This window comes from Crocodylus siamensis, chromosome 6 (assembly GCF_052110815.1).
Source record: "Crocodylus siamensis isolate JL-2025a chromosome 6, ASM5211081v1, whole genome shotgun sequence".
Classification (NCBI taxonomy): Eukaryota; Metazoa; Chordata; order Crocodylia; family Crocodylidae; genus Crocodylus; species Crocodylus siamensis.
Window position 1 is genome coordinate 84,501,771 of NC_143400.1, and position 20,039 is coordinate 84,521,809.

Here is a 20,039-nt window from a genome sequence, read left to right on the forward strand (position 1 = left end):
CTCCTCTCTAATCATAGTGGCCTGCTAGGGCCTGGCCATGCCCCCCCCCAGCTCAGCACTGTAGAAGGGAAGGGAGGGGTGCTCTTGAGACCCTCAACTTTTAGCCTGAGCCACTGCAGGTATGTGCCTGCATTTCCTGAATCAAAAGTGAATGTCTATCCACTTGCAGATTGGTATCCACTTGCAGATTGGTTCAATCTATGCAGGTTAGACTAACCTGCAAAGATTAAATCAGTTCAGGCTCGGGCTTATTGAATGTCTGCACTTAGCCCTATTGTATTAACTAGTTACCAGTGTATGGACTGTATGGACTCTCTCACACAGTTTTTTGCACTAAACTCTTACTACATTTTTAAGGAAGTTAAGGGTCAAAGTATTTCCTGCTTCAGTCTGCAGTGGTCACACTCAGCACTAGAACATGTGCTTAAACACCTATGCACAGAATGTGCAGCTCACTAAGAACTCAAAATCACAAGAACAGGTGTAGAATAAAAAACGGTTAGGACTGAAGTGTTAGAAAGGCAAAGATGGGGTAATTATTCTGAATGTTGTGTCTACTGTAATAAGTGAACTTCAGGGCCTTGATTTAAACTGACAGCACAGCCTTCCTGAACATGGCAAACAACACACATCATCCCTGTAAAGTTATTATAAGCCTAACAGCAAAATAAGATCTACAGTTTCAGAATTTATCCTGCCACCTGTGGTTTCCGAGCAGCAGAAAACACCGGGGAGAAGAAGTGGACGGAATAATCAGAGCACTTTGAAAGGCCTTGAGATACAGGTCTTCCCTGAATATTTAGAAAGGCAAATAGTTGGCCTCATACATCATAACTTACAAAGACAGCTTCATTTCAAAGTACCCTTAACTATGATCTGACCCTATAGTACTAATGACTTGCTAAATCAACTGTTTATTTTAAACAAATGTTTGCCCTTTTTTTGCTGACACAAAGATGCCTATTTTCAAGGCCAGCCAATTTCTGCTGTGATTTATTTCTAGAGGTGTCTCTGTAATCCAAAACAACAGTAGGTTGCCAAAAAAATGCAGTTGAATTGATCACAATTCAAATGTTCTCTGCCTTTCCCGAAATTATTTTGTTATTATTACCTTAATTTTTTTTAGTTATTTTCAAATATGTTATCTCTGTGAAGGGAGCTGTACGTAAGGGACTTATCACCAGGTAGCAAACAGTTTGATGTGGGAAAAACCATTTCAAAACCAAAAACAGTATCCAGGGGACCAGTTTACAAATGTTGCTAACAGCCTTCCTTCCTTCCTGGGAAAACTTAAGAGCTCTACACCTTTAGAGGAGAGGCACACATACCAGAGAAGGGGTTCACACTTGCTTTGAAGTACATGTATCATCACAACAGTTTCCTCTGTTAACAGAAGAGCTTGAGTTGGCCCTTGCATAACTTCCAGTTGATCTGGATTGTTAATGGAGTTATTTAGGTACTTAAAGTTCATTATGTGCTTTAAGTGCTTTGCTGAATCATGGCTTAAATAAGCACAAACCATTCAATAACCTCAGTGTTTACATTATACAAGGTGTCCTATAGTAAATACAGGAAAGTGAAAAAGATATATTGAAGATATTGAGGAAACTGTGTTCACCCTAGATTAAGAGAGCAGGTATTTAATGGTTTCTATCACAGTCAAAATGTTAACTTCATGTTACTTTCAAAATAATTTTAGAAGTGGTTAAAATATCTTCACACATCAAACAGTTATAACGGCAAGATTTTGAAATAACCCCCCCCCCAGTAATTCTTGATATTTGTGAACCTATATTGCATTTTGAAGGGAAAAATATTAAGATACTAGTTTTCATACAAAATATGACTTGTTTATTTTAAAACCTATTAAAAGTAAGCCCATGGCACAGAGGATTATATTAGATTATATTACTTATATTTGTAGAAAGCATGTTTCGTTACAGAATAAAGAGGCATGTAGGCTTGATTCAGAAAACTCCATTAATGTCAACATGTCAGTCTGCTTTTCCTATGAAATTCAGAATGTGTCAATTCCATATGTCTGATAATAACTATATTCTTCAACTTAGCCAATGCCAGCCACTTTATGGCAATGCAATGTGGGTCTCAGCCTGGGCGTGACCCTCTACTCTGGTGTCCTCAGCCAGATCTGGCCTCTGACACCATGTCATCTGGCCTGTCGGGGCCTCCAGAGGTCTGAAAATTTGGTGGTGGGGGAACAGTTGCACTGCTTCCCTGCTGCCAAATTTCAGGTCCTGTGGGGTGCCACATGGGCTGGATAGCGTGTAGGGCCAGGCGGAGGTGGCAGAGGGCCCCAGGGCCTGACCCTGCTATAAAGGACCAGCCAAGGCCACATGGGTATTCGGGGCCTCATTTGACCCACCAGTTTTGGACAGGGTGAGGCTGTTGAAATCAATGAAGTTATACCAGCATAAGACTGAAGTAACAAAGAGATTCAGTACTGGAAAATGGGTCATTGGAGAATTTGTGGTTAAGTCATGCCTGCCTTTTTTGTAGCTGTTTAAGTTACAAGCATGCAACAATCCAGCAGAATGTGCTATGGCAGGCTGTTACAATCAGGGCCACACAAATGCAGATAGGCTAGATCCAAGTAGGAAATCCACAATGGAGTATCTCTGTAGTCTAACGAGACTTTGTTGATACTGTATTTACTTGAATCTAAGATGATCCTGAATTTAAGACAATCCACTAATAATTAGATTCTATACATAGAAAATGTATACATTTGTTAAAATTTTCCATATCTAGACTCTAATTATAAGAGGGTTGCCTTTAACTCACCCCTACTCCACACTGTGGCAGGAGGGCAGGCAGCAGGGTGTGCAGGTGGGGAGGACATGCTGCTGGTTCCCTGCTTGTGCCTACCGCCTGCCACCACTACCCCCTCCTGTTCCCTGCCTCTGCTCCCCCCTTTCCCCTCTCCCTCAGCCTCTCTCCCACCCCTCTTATTTCCCCGAGAACCTCTCTGCTCCCCCCAGCCCAACCCAGCCCCTGGAACAGCTGTGCAAGCTGCATGCGGTTGCTATGGGGCTGGGCTGGGTCCACACTCAATGCCCCAGGCTGCAGCATGCACAGAGCCTCTTGGTGCGGAGCAAGGGGAAAGGGGGAAAGGGAGAGGGGCAGGTAGGGGAGTAGAGGCTGCATGGGGGCAGGAGATGGAGGGAAGAAACTTTAGGGGGGAGAGGGTGAGGTGCAGAGGCAATGGGAGTGTGTGTGTGTGTGGGGGGGGGCAGGCAGGCTTCAGCTATGACTATGGCCATGAACCTGGGTAGTGGCTGGAGCCCAACCCATGACAGCTGCCTGCCCCATGCCACCCCCACCCCACTCAATTTTAAGACAAGGTTTTTTCCCCTCTTCCCCCCATGTTAAATGCAGGGAAAATCCTTGTCTTAGAATGAAATCAATACACTACTCTGGGACCGCAAAGTGACATGAAGCCCAAGTGCCCCAGGAAGACATGCAGATTAAGGTGCAAAGAATGACACACCAAAGCACCATCTCTTAAACGCCGAGAGCCATTGGTGAGGCTTCTGCTAAAGTTGCCTTGATATGATGAGCAAAATATTTCTGCCCCCGACAAATAGCATATAAAGGGCCTGATTGTTATCACACTGATTTTAACCCAGTGCAACTCCTTTCACTTCACTGCGTTACACCTGGTTTATTCTGGCATGAGACAGTTGCCCCGCAGGTTTTCTCCACAGCTAGGTGTGGTTAAGTGTTGTCCCTATCCCCATCTTGTTCTGCTTGCTGCCTTTACATAGAAAAATGGTGCTCATGTTGAAACAAACCAGGTCTCCCACTGCTTCTCCTTCTCTCTGTGTCTCTGAACACGCTGAACCAAATTCTGCTTTCACACTGGTTTGCTGTCCACTTATCGACACCTGATTTACATCTCCGTGAGGAAAAATCAGACCCTTTCTCTCAAGAGTGTCTGTTCCATACCTGCCAATACTTCAACACTGAAGTGCTCAAAAGAGTGAAATCTAAATGACTCCAGCAGGGTTCCTAGGTCCTGACAATCAGCTCATGCGGTCCTATAGGCCAGTGGTTTTCAACCTGTGCTCCATGGACCCCTGGAGGTCTGCAGACTAGTTTAAGGGGTCTGCAAAAGAAGATTATGATAAATCAAAAATATGTGAATACCCACACTTAAAATTCAAAGGGGTCCGTGCCTCCATTCAACATTTTTTAGGGGACAATTGAAAAAAGGTTGAAAACCACTGCTATAGACAATAGGAATATACAGAAAAAACCACTGCCAAGTAAATCAAACTCATCCATGTGCACAGCAAAAAGCACAAGTGATCGGTGAAAGTGGGGAGGAAAGTGAGGAATGTTGGCCACAAACTCAGTCTCGCAAGAATAAAGTACAGATAAATGCATTTTAAAGATACCAGAAAAAGCAAACCTAAGTGATGGTATTTAGGGTCACACAAAAGACAAAGTGCTTCATCTGGTGCGAAATGCTCCAGTTATCAGTACTGTCACCAAGTCACTTGTTCTCAAACGATAGCAGTAACTAAAAATTATCTGGATGCCATCCATCTGTGCAGTAATTATCAAACTACTTAAAATACTAGAGTGCCTCTGAAATGATGTAGGGATTATAAAATATCCCCCAGCTCTTTAAGGAAAGGTTTGGAAGTGAAGTAATGCTCTAAACCTGAAACTTGGAAAAATTCCCTACTATACAACAGCTTTTGTTTTCCATATTGAAAGGCAATCTCCTGTACAAGAAATTTACTCTTTAATAAACAATGTATCAATGATAAGAAATGATATAATTTTAAGTGCTTAAACTAAACTGAGTGTGAAATTCAAGGTTGGTTAGAATCATGAAGAAGAGTTAATACAGTATCAAAGGACTGTTTTCCAGTGAATGTTATAGTTACAAAGCCAAATTCTCCTGTCAGCTACACCGGCAAAATGCAGAACAATACCACCGACTTCAAAGGAATTATTTCAGATTTACACTGGTGTAACAGAACAGAATTTGACCTAGACGCACTCTGGATTCCTTTTATCATATTTTCTTTCATCATCCTTGTAACAACATCGTGATGGTACCTTTAATAACAAAATTACCTGTGGGCTTTAAGAATCCTCTGAGCAATTGCATCTCCAATCCTGTTCGATACAACTCTGTCATCAGCACAGCTAATAAAAAATTGGTTCTACGGGAAAAGTGAGCAAAAAAGAATCATCACTGCCTTTTTGCCAAAGATAAGAAAGGAAGCGGGGTTCAGAACTTGGATCTAGGACTCATGGCCTCTGTATTCACCTCCCCACTCTACTACTGACGTTGTGTGACCTTAGAGAAGAAGTTGCTTTGTCTTTCTATTCCTCTTAAGTTTCCTACCTTGAAGTGGGGAAAATAACATATTCCTAACCTCCCAGAGATGATGCAGGGACTGAAGCATTCAATTATGAAGAGGCATTCAGATATTATAACAGTGGGGGCCATGAGTAGGGTCACAGATAGTTAAATAAATGACTTGGAAACCATTTTGCTACAATACAAAGGGAACTTTTTTTGTGGAACAGCAGAAGAAAATTGACACAATATAGCACGAGTACTTAACTTGTACAAAAATCTTCCTACCTGCATGCTTGATTTTTATTCGGATAAGAAACCTCCCTCCCCCCACTAAACATAGCATCAAAACAGACTACTGCATCAAAATAAACACCACAAGAAATAATAAAATAATTACATTTTGTGGCTTTAGCAAGGTACAATGCCATACCCAAGTGAATGATTGCTTTCTGCACAGGTAACTGTCTTTGGGGAACTCTCTGGGTTCTTGTGGGACTCTGACACATGCAGTGAAATCCTTTCCCACTGAAGTCAACTAGACTTTTGACACAGACTTCAACTAGACTAGGATTTCACCTATGGTCCCTAAAGAAAATAAATCTTCAATCTTACAGGTACAGGAGACTTGTTATACTATATTTTGTGCAAAGAAGCAACGAATGTTATGGCCTGTAGAACATCTTCCAGGGTGGCAATGTATTATTTTAATTAAGAGGCGTCTGCGAATGTGATAAGGAAATTATTCTTGATTAATCCCCCTCCCTAAAAACTAGTGAAAAAAAGGATTCAAATAATAGCCTGAAAAGGATGTACAGTAAGTGTCTCAGTTAGCCATTTACTTCAAAATTTACAGGTCCATTTATACGCAGGGAAATTATGCAGGTTCTCAGATTCCATGAAGTGCATCACACATTGATGGGAGACCATGCCTAGGGTTGGAGATGAAGCAGGGGACACAAAGAGGGACACAGAGAAGCTGAAGGAGCACCGCATGGAAGAGGGAACCCACTAAAGAAGTGGTTCTTAACTGCGGTGCCGCAGCACGCTTTGGGCCCTGCCCTGCGCACCTCTGTTTCCAGGGGGCGAGTGACGGGCTTGGGAAGCAGCTTTGGCAGGAGGGGGTTTTCTTGCCTGCAGTAGGTTATTTCCACCCCATTCTGCTGCAGCCACTTCCCAGTCTGGCCCCCACCCAAACCTCCAAGGAAAAATGGGATGCCACTAAATTCAGAAAAATTATGGAGAGGTGCCATGAACTTAAACAGTTTAAGAGCCACTGCACTAGAGATTCTGGAAAGAGGGGTAGTAACAGATGGGCCTTGTATTTCCTTCTACATTCAGAATTCAGTACTGGTATATTATTTACAGGACTGATCCAAAGGCCATTGCCGTTAATGGAAACAATCCCAAGGCCTTACTGGATTCCGGATAAGGCTTCATATATGCCACATGTTTCTCAACTAACCAACATCATCCCACTGAAGGGCAAAGGCTACTCTTAGCAAGACAAAAATGTAGCCTGCTCTTGACTTGCCTCAAGAGTACTTACTTCTATATATATGTAATGTTTGCTGTTTTCTATCACGTTAATATAGGCAGCGTGGATGGATTCTTCATGATACTTAATGCCAGCTGACCAATCAGCAGCAGAACGGAGCACCTGGAAAGTGAAAAATTAGCAATTTCAGTTCTGTCCCAAAAGCACAAAAACACTCTTTACCAATTTTACAGAAAATGCTCCTGACTGCTTAGTTTATTTGTCAAGATTTCTCTGTCTTATGTAATACATGATATTTGTTGCTTACATGCTAAATATTGGGAACTGCAGTTTAAGACTGTTAAAAAATTAAAACATTTTGATCCATTACTAAATTAATCCCATTGTATGTGAGAATAGCTTCATTGAAATCAATGGAATTACAGCTGGATGATAACTGGAGTCATACCATGCTGTGTCAGTCTGTTTCTGCAAAAGTATAAGTCTTAGTTTGAAACTGGTTTAAAATATTTTAAGTTTGATCTTATACTAATTGAAGTTGAAGGGGAAAAACTCACTGGTTTCAGCAGTGCAAGATTAGACCTTTATTTCTGACCTGTAGGCTTGCACACTTTCCATTTTAATGATGAGGTCCCAGTTGAAATGAATTAAGTTTTGTCTTAGATACCATGGCACCTTACATAGAGACTGAGGACACAACGTGTTAAACCAGGAATAACAGCCTTTGTCCTAGGCATATGCTCCCACTTTTTAAATGAAAATTTCTTTCTAAAAATGCCACTGTTCTGACATTTTTTATTTAAAAAATAAATTCCCAAAGAATTCACAGCTCAAATTCACAAGAAAATGATTTTGGACCGCAAATCCCAAGAGTACCACAGAGTGCCACAATGTAGCGCCAAAGCTTCAAGACAAAGATCACCAAACTAGCGCAGGAAGGAGTCTTTGCTCACATTCTCTCCCAGGCTGAATTTTTTTCACTGCTGAAATTCTTGCCCGGGCTCAGATACTTGCTTGCCTCTGTAACCATCAGCTCCTACTCACTGACCTTCCCCCAGTGTCATCTCATGCCTATTCCTATACTTTGTGTCAAAAAACAAGCAAAGCTACAACATTTTGCTGGATGGCAATGTATTATTTTAATTAAATGGTGTCTGCGTGTGACCTCAGGGGGAATAATTACTCATGATTAATCCCACGCTTTAAGCGCTACCAAGCAAAAAGCATCCAAACAATAGCCTGAAAATAAGCATCTCCATTCAGCCATTTATTGCAACACTTACAGGTCCATTCATACACGGGTGAGTTATTTAAGTCCTAAGACTCTACTAAGTATGTGCATCACTGTGTACAGCACCCATTCCCCTCATGCGGCGCCCTTCGAAGAATTCTCCAATGGACTTTTCAGATTTCTCCACGTTCAAGTCAAGGGTCTGGTCCTCACCTTGCTGTTCTATTCCCAGACCGCTGACCTCACCTCTCTCCCCATGTCCTCCCACCCTCTATTCTCTACCAAAGTCCTTCCAATCCAACTTCATCATCTCCTCACCCACATTACACTCTTGTTTGGAGCAGTCTTTCAATCTACGTGGTCGTCATCTTCCTCACTGACAAGGGACCTCCAGAGCTAATAATGCACTTGTTTCTACAGTTAAAGATGAAGAGTAAAGGGCAAGTTCTTAATTACTGTTAAATTATTGTAGTTCAACTGTGAAATTACCATCGTTCGGTTCGCTTCAGTAAAACAATGGTAATTTATGCCAGCTAAGGATCAGCAGCTCTGCAGCTGAGGGCTATACCCAACCCAAATCTTTCAAAGGTCAGGCCCAACAGGGGAAAAAGCATGGCATATAGCCAGTGGGTCACATACTTCTTTTGAACAAATGAAGGTCATCCCAAGCATACAAGATGCAGAACAGGTCAAATCCTGGGGAAATTTCCACTTATATGAAAACTGCTGTTTTGGCCATTACTGGGGACTGACCTGGAGCGCTCCAGAGTTGAGAGACTGAGTCACAACAGCTGGAGTTGTGGAGCCAGCCCTTGTAGCCAAGAGATGCAACCAGACTTGCATCCTTCATGGATGAAATGCCACAGTGGACATGCACCCCTCACTGACCAATGGGGTATGTGGACATGAACTAAGTGATTCTAATGGCAGAGCTCAACTTATTCTTGGAAGCCCACCTCCCGCTACCTCGTCTGCAGGCTGTTCACCTCCAGGACTACCGTTTACAAAACAAGCGCTTAACATTTGCATGGTGCTTCACAGGTTTAAAGTGCAGGTAAACTAAATCTCAGACAACCCCTTACAGAAAGCTGAGCACCATGACCCTTGTCTGAAATTCAGGGGAAGCAGTCAAGAGTAATTTTCTTATAGCATTCAGTGGCACCATGCAGGACTGAGCTCCCAAATAATTCTTCACAATTCCCTCAGGGTAAAGATATCATCACCCCCTCAACATTTAGGAAGACAAAATCACTTACTGTAAACAGACACTAAGAGTTTAATTTTTCTTAAACACTCAGCTTGGCCAGCATACAGTTTTGTGACTCCTTACTAGGTCTGTGCGAGTAGACAGCTATTCAATCTGGCTTCAGATCTGGCTGCTCTGGATGCCAGGGATCCAATACATAGCTCCGGACTGAGTTTTTGCTTTGATCCGGCAGAAGCAGCTCCAAAACTTCGGAGCTGCCTCGGAGATCTGGCCATAGGGTATAATGGGGAAATCAATGAAACATCTATACCTTTGTTGTTTTTTGTCTGATCTGGATGAAACGTGCAGGGGTGCTGGCCTCTGGTGAGAGCATGAAGCCTGCAAAGCTTCAAGAAGATCAGTGCAGGGGTTTGGGGGGACCTGCACCCCAAATTCTTGAAAGCAAGACTCATGTCACATGTATGTGTTACACCACAGGGGGTGAAAACTGCAGGGGTGGTAGCCCCTGGTGAGGCCACAAAGTCTGACAAGTTTCAAGCTGAAAGTTGCAGGGTTTGGGGGGAACTGCACCTCAAGCTGCTGACAGGCAAAACTTGTAACACAGATGACCCTGTGTGTGTTAAGGTGCAGGGGTGGTGGCCCTTGCTGCGGCCACAAAGCCTGCCAGCTGTTGAGATCGGTGCAGGGCTTCTGGGTGCTGGTGCCCTGCACCTCTAGCTGCTGACAGGCAAAACTCATGACATGGGTGCTTGTGCAACTGCTATCTGTGTCTTGGGGCAGTTGATTGTCTGTATTGATTATTTCCTCTCCTTAGTCTCTGGCTTTGCATGTGTTAATTGATGCTAATTAACTGGCTACATTAGCTAGCAACTATGTATTAGCTGGTCCCTGAGTGAATCATGACTGACTGGTAACTGGTAACCCAGTAGCTTAGCAGCCAGCCCTGCAGTAGTTCCCTGCCCCCCACCCCAAGACAGAGACAGTCAGTTGCACAAGCATCCATGTCACGAGTTCTGCCTGTCAGCACCTAGGGATGCAGGGCCCCAGAACCCCCCTGCACCGATCTCCTTGATAGCTGGCAGGCTTCATGGCCGACACAGGGACTACCATCCCTGCAGCTTTCACCCTGCTGCACCTTAACACAAACAGTGTCACCCATGTCACAAGTTTTGCTTGTCCACAGCTTGAGGTACAGTTTCCCCCAAATTCCTGCACTTCCCTCCTTAAAACCTGGCAGGCTTTGTGGCCTCAGCAGGAACCACCACCCCTGCAGTTTTCAGCCCGCTGCACCTTAACACACACAGGGTCATCTATGTCACAAGTTTTGCCTGTCCCCAGCTTGAGGTGCAGTTCCCCCCAAACCCCTGCACCAATCTTGTTGAAACTTGGCAGGCTTTGTGGCATCACCAGGGGCTACCATTCCTGCAGTTTTCACCACCCCGTGGTGTAACACATAGACATGACATGAGATTTGCTTTCAAGAATTTGGGGTGCAGTTGCTCCTGAACCCCTGCACCGATCTTCATGAAACATGGCAGACTACGTGCTCTCAGAAGAGGTTACAACCCCTGCAAATTTCATCCAAATCAGGCAAAAAACAACAAATTTATAGATATTTTATTGATTCCCCATTATACCCTATGGCCGGATCTCCGAAGAGGCTCTGAAGCTTTTCCAAACTGCTTTGGGAGCTGTGAGCCACTTCGGAAAGACTAACAAAGTCAGTGCTTTGATCCGGACACGCTGCTTCACATGTCAAAGTGTCCAAAGCTTCTCCGGATCTGAAGCATGGTCCGAAGCCTCGCACAGCCCTACTCCTTACCTACAGCTGGCTGCCTTGCGCATTTTATTCTGCAAGAACTTCTCTGCAGGCTGTAACACTGAAGCAAAGAGCTACAACTCCTTTCCAAGAGCTCTTGACAGTTGCAGGAGCCAGTTGCTGAGTCTGGGAAACAGTTTACAGCGATAGGATTTTCAGTCTGCGGTGCCTGGACCTCTCACAGCTCTCTCTGGCCAGTTGGCTGACACCACTTGCTAATGACTTTGTGCTGTGGCAGGTGTGAAATTGCACACTCACCTAGAATGGGATCAGCTTGCAGAGGAAATATTTTGCCAAGTTGGATGAATCTTATTCTGTGATTTATCTTCCATTCTAGTCACAGGCTCCATTTTCTACTCATCCATAAATAATGATGTACAAATCACCCATAACTGGTTTAATTAAAACAAGATGAACCAAGAATATGCTCTCCGCGTCCTCACACTCACATGCATTAATAAAGTCTGAATATACAAGCGTGCAGGAATTCAAGGGTTACAAGGTTAGTCTATGAAATACTAACTGGCATGTTGTGATATATATTCCTGATGCATACTAAACTGACTTTCTGCCAACAGAGAAGAGCTAAGCAATTCCTTAGACATCTCAGGCACTGACAGAAATGATGGTTTTTCACATGATTGGGCCCCTGAAGTGCTCTAGAGCCATGCACTGACAGAAGAGCATGGCTGCAGAGCGCTTTAAAAATGCCCTATTGCACAACAATCTGAATTCTCATTACATGAGGATTCAGATGAAGGCGATCCAAATCAGAGCACCTCCAATGTCTGTAAGCATGTGCTGTGAGCAGTTCCTGGTGCTTTCTTCGAATGGGAGGGGGAAAAGGGAGGGGAGGGAGTCGGGTCTGGGGTTTGCCCAACCTGTGCTGGAGGGTAGGGTGGGTGGGCGGGAGGGGCTCCAATCCACCCTGCCCACCCTCTAATGCAGGCTGGGCAAGCCTCTGAACTTCCACTGCTCCCTTCCCCTGCTCCCAATCAGAAGACGGCACCAGAGCTGGGAGGAGAGTGGCTGCAAACACACAGCTGCTCCAAACTGGAGCTTGATTCCTCAAACCCTTGGGCCCAACAGCTGGGTCAGGGGAAATGGTGTAACTCATGGCACTTCCTGTGAAAAGCCATGAGTTACAGCAGGAAGCCATATGTCTGTCAGTGACTACTACGTGTTTAGAAACAGAACTGAAGCAACTTCTAAACAAGTTACATATGCCCCTGATTCTGCTGACATTTCCTCCAACACATACTGCATGACTGCTGTGCTGTGACTTAGCAAATCACAACAAACCAATCAGAAGTGAGCAGGACATTTCAAAAGGAAAACAAAGAAAGAAAAAGAAAGAAAAACCAAGGATGCAACAAGTATGCAGAAAGACAGGTGCCATTTCTAGCAGCAACAGAAAGAATACAGCATGGAGCTGAAAGAAGGCAAGCAAAACTGTGAAGTAGAAAGGAAGATTGTATAAGAGGTTTCAGCAAACAGGTCAGCTTTCAAATACATTAGGAAGAGAGAGAGGTCATTCAGCCCTACTACAGGCAGGGTGATTTGCTGATCAAAGATGTGATAAATGAACAGTTCTGGGTCACTCTGTCAATTGAAGGATTGAAGGCAAATGTCAGAGAGAGGAAGGAAAAAAATGGGAATCTGAATTATATTGAAACTAGTTACCAGGATAGTGTGAGATCTGATGAATGAAAAAATGCCAGAGGAGAATGTAATTTTAAGGAAAGAATAAAAGAACTAAGGAAACTCTCAATAGATGCATATAACAGCAACTCACGAGACAGACATGGCTCTAGCTCTATGCCATAATCGTCCTTTCCTAGAAATGGCAGTTACAGCAGACAGCAATTCTCACAGTATGAGACTAAAGATACTGAGCAGTCAAGCAATAATTGAGAAATTACAGCTGAATGTTTTGTTTATTAGCTTTTGGGAACAGAACAAGGATTGAAGAGGGCCTCTCACTGAAATGCACACCCTCCTGAAAGGCCCTAAAGTAATGAAAGAAAACACGGCAAAAATATTACACCAGCATCAAAGGCAAAGTCAAAGGGAATGAATCTCAAATGAAGTAAACTTAATTTATTGCTACCAACTAGCTGGTATATAAAAAAAATAACAAAGGGCAACAACAAAAGGAACTAGTTTTATAATATACTAGTATGAATATAACCATAACTAACATTAATAGGAAAATTGTAACTATGCAGAATACAACTGTGAAAGATTTATTTCCTGTGCTGAAGCTGGACCTAGAACAAATGGACTTCTGGGCCTCTGATGTTTTCCAGCAAGGGGAAGTGACCTTTCTAATGCTACAACCCATTTTAACTACAGTAATGTTGGCTATAAACTCACACTCTGGATCTTAGCGTTAGTTTTTCAGGAAACTTAGGACATACCTTCATTTATGCTAAGGAACTTTTTTATAAATTATATGTGGGGATAAAAGCTTCCATTTTTAGATCAAACCCTATCCTGCCCAGACTCTTGGGAGTATCTTATAATGACATTTGGAAGAGCAGCTACCTCTTGCTACATTTGTGGGAGTGGGGAAATATTCTTGCTGCCCAGACTGCCTCTGCTGCTATAATTCTTCTCCAGAGGACCGGTCCCCAGTGGGCATCACAGCTCCTTGCTCCCTTCTCTACTTCCTCCTGCTGGCTGCACGCGCCATGCCCTGCAGCGGTGAAACTCAAGAACTCAGCTGCCTGTGCAGTCTGTTGGTGTAGCTGGCTCCAACCTGGGGGATGCAATTTTCCCCACCAGCTACCTCTTCCTCCCTCCCCACCACCCCAGTAAAGCCAGCTGGCCAGAAATTTGCCTCAGATCACAGGATAGAAACAGAGAGACTTGTGGCAGTGGGCCCCAAAATTCAACCCTACCTGGGAAATAAGACTCTTAAAACTATTTTTTTCAATACGCAGCTCCCACACCCCCCCTCCAGACCGTGGTTTCATAGCATCTGGACCACAGATATTTAAGGACTTAGCCCATGCCCTTAAAAACAATTTCTACATCCCAAGTAAGCTGCTCAGTGGTGGGATTGAGAGACTGATCTCAGCAGCTCAAAAATTCTCCATTAGCAGCAGTAGTGTCAGCTCTGATGGGTACAGGAAATAAATCAATTCTTTTTTTATTTTCTACCCGATAGCTCATAAGCCCCTCTCAAGCTGAAGAACTATTTTACCACTCCAAGATAAAGTGATGCCTGGCTGGAAAAATCATCTGACAAGAGAACTGTCAGACGATAAAGATCAGAAGAGGACTGATCGCTTTCAATTCAAATCTTCACAACTAGCCCAAGTCCTTATGCCCCTTTCACTTCCAGCTCCTTTTTATTCTCTCACCACATCAGCAGTCTAAAAGCTTGACAGGTCACAGCATTGTTGTTACAAGGATTCTTTTCCCACCGTTCCTCCTTGTAATCAGAGGCAGAAGCTATTAACTAAACCAAGCTGGAAAGCTCTGCTTCCCACCGCAATCAGTCAGTGTGGGTCCGGCAGGCTCACACAACAATTCGTGGACAGTTTTGGGAAAGAAATTTCAGGGTATATCACGCATCCAACCAACTGAGGTATTTATATGTCTTTCCTTTCCATAGTGAAGGAAAGAACCCATTTTGCAGATGAGAAATTAAGGATTACTAGCCAGATTTTCAAAGGTGGGCTTCCATGTAAATTTTTAAGTGCCCACAGTATCTATAAAATTCTAGCTCAGTGACTTGCCTGACATAACGCTGGAAGTCATGAAGGGTCTTGAGTCTAGAATCTAGACCCTAGATCAGTGGTCTCCAACCTTTTTAGATCAGAGATCACTTTTGGAATTTAAGAGGAACTGAAGATCTACCCCGCTTCCCGCCCCCCCACCCCCACCCCCAGCAGGTACGTCTGTGGGGAGAGGAAGGGAAGGGCCATGGGGGGGTGGGGCAGATCGAGGTCCCAGCCCTAGCCCCACTCCCTCCCTCACCGCTGGGGCCTCAATCGCCCCCCCACAACGGCAGTGAGGGAGGGGCAAGCCCTGCACAGCCAGGGTGAGGTGGGGGACATAGCCATGAGTGGCTTCTCCGGGGGAGCGCCGGGGGGGGGCACACAGCTCAGGAGGGCACGGCGGGGCATGTGCCCCCGGATCTGCCTGCAGGGCGGGGCTCTTCCTGGCTGTACTGTGCTCAGGCTGGGCGGCTGTGGTGGCAGGGCTGGAAGTGGGACCATGGTGGGGAGGTGTGCTGCGGTGTCCTAGTACCGCAGCAGTCTGTGCCAAGTGCAGTGTGGGCCATGCCTAGTGGGACCAGCCCAGTGCCGCCTTCCAGCCTGCAGCTGCAGCCCACCCTCCCCTGCATCCACCAGCCCCCGGGCCCCATGTCCTCAGGGGGAAGGAGAAGGCTGCACCGGGCCTGGCCCATGCTGTGTTTGGCAGTGCCACTGGGAGTGAGGGTTGTGGGGGCTATGGCCCCACCCTGTATCCCCACTCCCAGCACTGCTGCTGAAGCTGCCTAGCCTGAGTGCAGCCCAGCTGGGAAAAGCCCAGTGCTGCCCCACCCCTACCCCATGTGCAGATCCAGGGGCATGTGCCCCCCTTGCCCTCCCAGGCTGCATTCACCCCTCCCCACACCCCCTGGATGAGCCACTCACAGCTCCGTCCCCACCCCATCCCATCCCAGCTCTGCAGAGCCTGCCCTCACTCCCTACCTGCAGCCACTGGCGGTGTCCCACGTTTGGGGGGGCACCCACCCCAATATGTGTGCAGCAGAGGCAGCTGCTGCTGTGGGCTGGGCTGGGCTGTGCACCCTAAGTTGCACTGCACGTGTCCCCTGGGCCTCCACTCTTCCCTCCCCCACCAACTGACCTGCTGGGCTGGGGGGCATGGGGGCATGAGTACATGCACACGCACGCTCAGCTCCTCTGGCCCAGGATCGACTTCTAGAAGCTCTGGGATCCACAGTGACCACTGCTTTAGATTAATCAAGGCTGAGGCTAGTGCCCCACTCACAGGACCAGACTTCTACAGTCTTCTTCTCCCTCACACCCCACAAACCCACACATCCACACCCTGCCTCCACAGACACACATCCTACAATATACCTTACACCCCTCCACAAAGAACACACACCCCCACCCGCAACCACACACCACACAGACTCAATACAAGAGTAAGACTTTATTTTTCACCTGTTGTGTAGTCACCTCTATATATACTATACAGACACAAATCACAACAAAAATATTTTCTGTAATAAAACTAAAATATGTTATAATAGATGTTTAACTTTTAGTATATGATTTGGTATTTTTTCTTGTTCAGATGGCAACCTCCCCCCCTGGTACTTCTGGTAGCAAAGGTCAGGGGTTAGGGAACAGTACTTCTGGTCCCAAGATGGTGACCAGAGGGCAGGGCACCTGTCAAGGGGTGGGGCTACCCTTGCAGCCCTTGACAGCTTGCCAAAACTCATTAAGTGGCCCTGCAGCCAAAATAATTGCCTGCCCCCAGTCCAGATTAACCAAGGTTGGGGCTAGTGCCCCACATACTTGACCAGTCAAATTATCATCACAGTAACCTTTATATTTTGTAGCAAATTGAGTTTCTTGTTGGTGTGCATGTGCGTGTGTGCACGCCACGGTCCTCTACTGGGCAGAACTAGAGCTTCTCAGCAGGGTGTCACAGGTACTATCCTATTAACAGCAAACCATGGTGCACCCCAAGACAGGCAGAGTATGAACTGCAGCCCGACTTAGTCCATGAACTTCTCAGCAGCACAGTAAAAGCTCAAGTGAAGGATACGCATGTACTATGAACTTTTAAAAATTAATATTGACCAATAATGTGTTACCTACTGCCTCTGTCAAGTTGCCCTCTTGTCAATACAGTTAAAATGTATAAATTTAAAGCCCAAATCTTTTCATTTCAGAGAAAATGCCTGCAAGCTAGTTAGGCACAATGTTAACTATACAAACAAGGACTGTTTATGTCACCTCTCCTTGCTTTTGACTCAGCTCTGCAGCCTCCCACCACCAGTTCAATGTTTTTCGCAAAGCCTGTCATCCTTTCAGCTCCTTTCATCCAAACAACAATAAACACATGTTTGCTGGGGGCTCTTGCAGAACTGCAAACAACACAAGCTGTGGTGCAGACTTCAAAGGGGGAAGGAAGACCTTAGGCCATTGGAGAGGCATAACATTTTCACTAGAGAGGTGGGCACGATGTTGTCACGCCCTTTCTGTGCCTGCTTTGGATAATAACTGAAAATTAGAAATGGGAAATTTAAGGGTGGTTTGGGTTCATTCAAACATTGTTTGGCTTTTCTGAAATCCAAGTGTTATTGCCTGGCTATGTTAGCAAAAAGCCAAAGCTGAGAGGTGGACGGGGGGAGGCAAGAGAGAGAGAAAACAATGGACTAAATCCCCTTTCTATCCTGCCCTAACCCCAGTCTCCTTCTTCCATGCCACCTACCTTCTCTACGGGTAATACAGACCACTCCATGATACGGTCCACACTTCAACAAAATCTGCTCTGCCATGCTTTCCCTCTTTTATCTAATCCCTTTTTTAAACACATCTTTCACAAAGGCTTGAGTCCTCTCCTCAAGCAAGAACAAAGCAGGTGGTACGATCAGACCATAAGCTACGAAAATAGCACCTTAGGGCATTTATACACATGCTCTGGGAGTGGGGGAGGGGAGACCTTTAATTAGAGTGGCTCCGAGAGCTGGTTTAATTGAAGTGCCCACAGCGTCTCATGTATCAGCGTCCCCACACTTAAAAATAGTGGCTGGGGACGCTTTATCTAAAGCTTGTTGAACAAGCTTCAGATAAAGTGTCCCGTCACCATTTTTAAGTGCAGGGACACTGACACACGAGATCCAATTAACCGAGTCTGCTTTGCTGTAATTACAACACATCAAAGCAGCCTTGCTGCTCGTGTATAGGCACCCTTAATGCTCAACTGTCTTTCTTCATCTGTTCAAGATCAGATTTTCAGAGGTGTACAGCACACACACAAGAGGCTGGATTTTCAAAACTGCTCAAAATTCTGTAGAATTGGTTAAAACACATGAGCAGATTTGCAACAGTGCCCAACAGCCAGTGGCTTGCACTAAATCTGCCCATTATATTTTAATCTCAGCAAGGCAGGGACTTTATTTCCCCGTTTGTCTGTAGTGTCTTCCCTACTTTTAGTTCTACATCAACAATAGCAAATAACCAATGTTTCTGGGTCTGACCCACCTTAATTAAGGAAATGCTTGCTAAAAAAGCTATCTAAACTAAACTTTAAAAAAATGAAAAAACAATAAATAATTTAAAACACCCCTCCCTTTTTTATTAGTAGAAGAACCTTTTAAAGAGAGATGCTTTTTCTTTCTTGTTCCACCACTGGAGGGCAACCTGAAAAAGTAAATGAGAAGACTACATCCTGACCACTGTTACACTCCTATGACAGACAAGAAAGAAGGTTACATTACCGGGGTCATGTCTTGCATTGGGAAGTTGAAAGGAAAGAAAAAGTAGGCTAAACAAAAGACCCACCTGCCTCACACACAGTGAGAAACAGCTTGAGGGGACCTTGTATTTCTCAGAAAGAAAGTTACTTAGCAGATCTAATTTTTGAGGGTAGGGGAGAAACAGCATAGGAATCTATTTTTGGAACCATATTTGCATCCTTACAAATCCACTTTTAATACTAAAATCACAGCAGATCATCAATGTGTATATCACCAGAGATTGAAGGCTGGATTTTGATATTTCTTTCATTCTTATTTACACTTATAAAGCCATTTTGAATCATTCTGGTAGTGTAATGGCACCTAGATTACATCCAAACTCACTGCAAGTTCCCTTCATATGGCTAGAGACGTGCAAAAGGGCATTACTGCACGAGAATCAGCAGAGACTTACACTGCAAGCACCCCAAGTCACCTGGCTTTCAGTAGGAGCATTCAAGAATAGTAGAATATGAAGATAAACCTACAACTAGAACCATAATGCTAAAAACCAGGCAAAGACAGGCCTGAGCTCTGCAGATGGGTAGCATTCTCTGAGAGCGCAAGGAAGAAGCCTAGCAGAGAGAGCCAGGACCCCTCCTGGGTCTGCCCAGCAGTGTGTCATTCCCTGTATTCCTTTTCAATCCTAACTCTGCCTTCAGAATACAAAACCCATCCCTTTATCAGTGGGAAATATTAGTCAGTCATTAATCTTTCTCTATAAAAGCATTCAAAATATCTTTTCTGGCTGATAAGGAGGCTCACTTTCACTGCCAGCGAGAGCTCCCCATAGTTGAGGATCCTCATATGGTTTCCTAGTAACCTGGCTTGACATTGTGTGCATTCCTGCTTAAACAAATGAATAAAAAAAAAAAAAAATCAGGACAGCAAGAACTTTACAGAGGAGGCTGCCAAAATTAAGGTTTGTGCATGCCAAGACATGCTTCGGAAAGAGAGATGGTCATCTAGTAAAAACTGATCCAGAGGCTCTCCTGCCTGCTACCACACACAACACTATAAACATGACTTGCTACCTGCAGGCACGTCAGAAAGGCTACAAACTGCAGGAATACTAAAGAGCAAAGGCATGTTTTCAGGAAAACAATTTGTTTTAATTGCTCCAGCCACATGCGGCTCAAGGATGAGCCACGCTGCCAGCTCTCAGACGGCTGCGACAGCATATCAATTAGAGATAAGCAAGGGGAATTTACAATTCATGGTCTACAAAATGAACTTGGTCTTGCTAATGGGATGTCTGAGAACAGATCAAGATGTCCTGACATGTATTGATTATTTGCATTTCCCAGCCAACTTCGTGAGCTCAGTTTTTACTGTATTAAACAATGAAGAACAGTTTAGTGTATTTGATAGTTAACCATCTCTATTCAAGGTCTGCTGTGCTTACTGATTAGCCACAAAAGTTATACAAATATTCGTTTCCTTATTAATTCTCA

General features: G+C 44.6%; 1 protein-coding gene across 3 annotated transcripts in view; it reads right to left on the minus strand.

Annotated features, from left to right (window-relative positions):
* PLD1 (phospholipase D1) overlaps positions 1–20,039 on the minus strand; it is a 119,111-nt gene that overhangs the window by 17,798 nt on the left and 81,274 nt on the right. For all 3 annotated transcript variants that reach the window (XM_090050913.1, XM_090050915.1, XM_090050912.1), the window contains 2 exons: positions 6,888–6,998; positions 5,110–5,198 (listed from right to left, as the gene is read on the minus strand). In XM_090050913.1, coding sequence (XP_089907039.1) covers positions 5,110–5,198; positions 6,888–6,998 — 200 coding nt within the window. The remainder of the gene's footprint in view (positions 1–5,109; positions 5,199–6,887; positions 6,999–20,039) is intronic.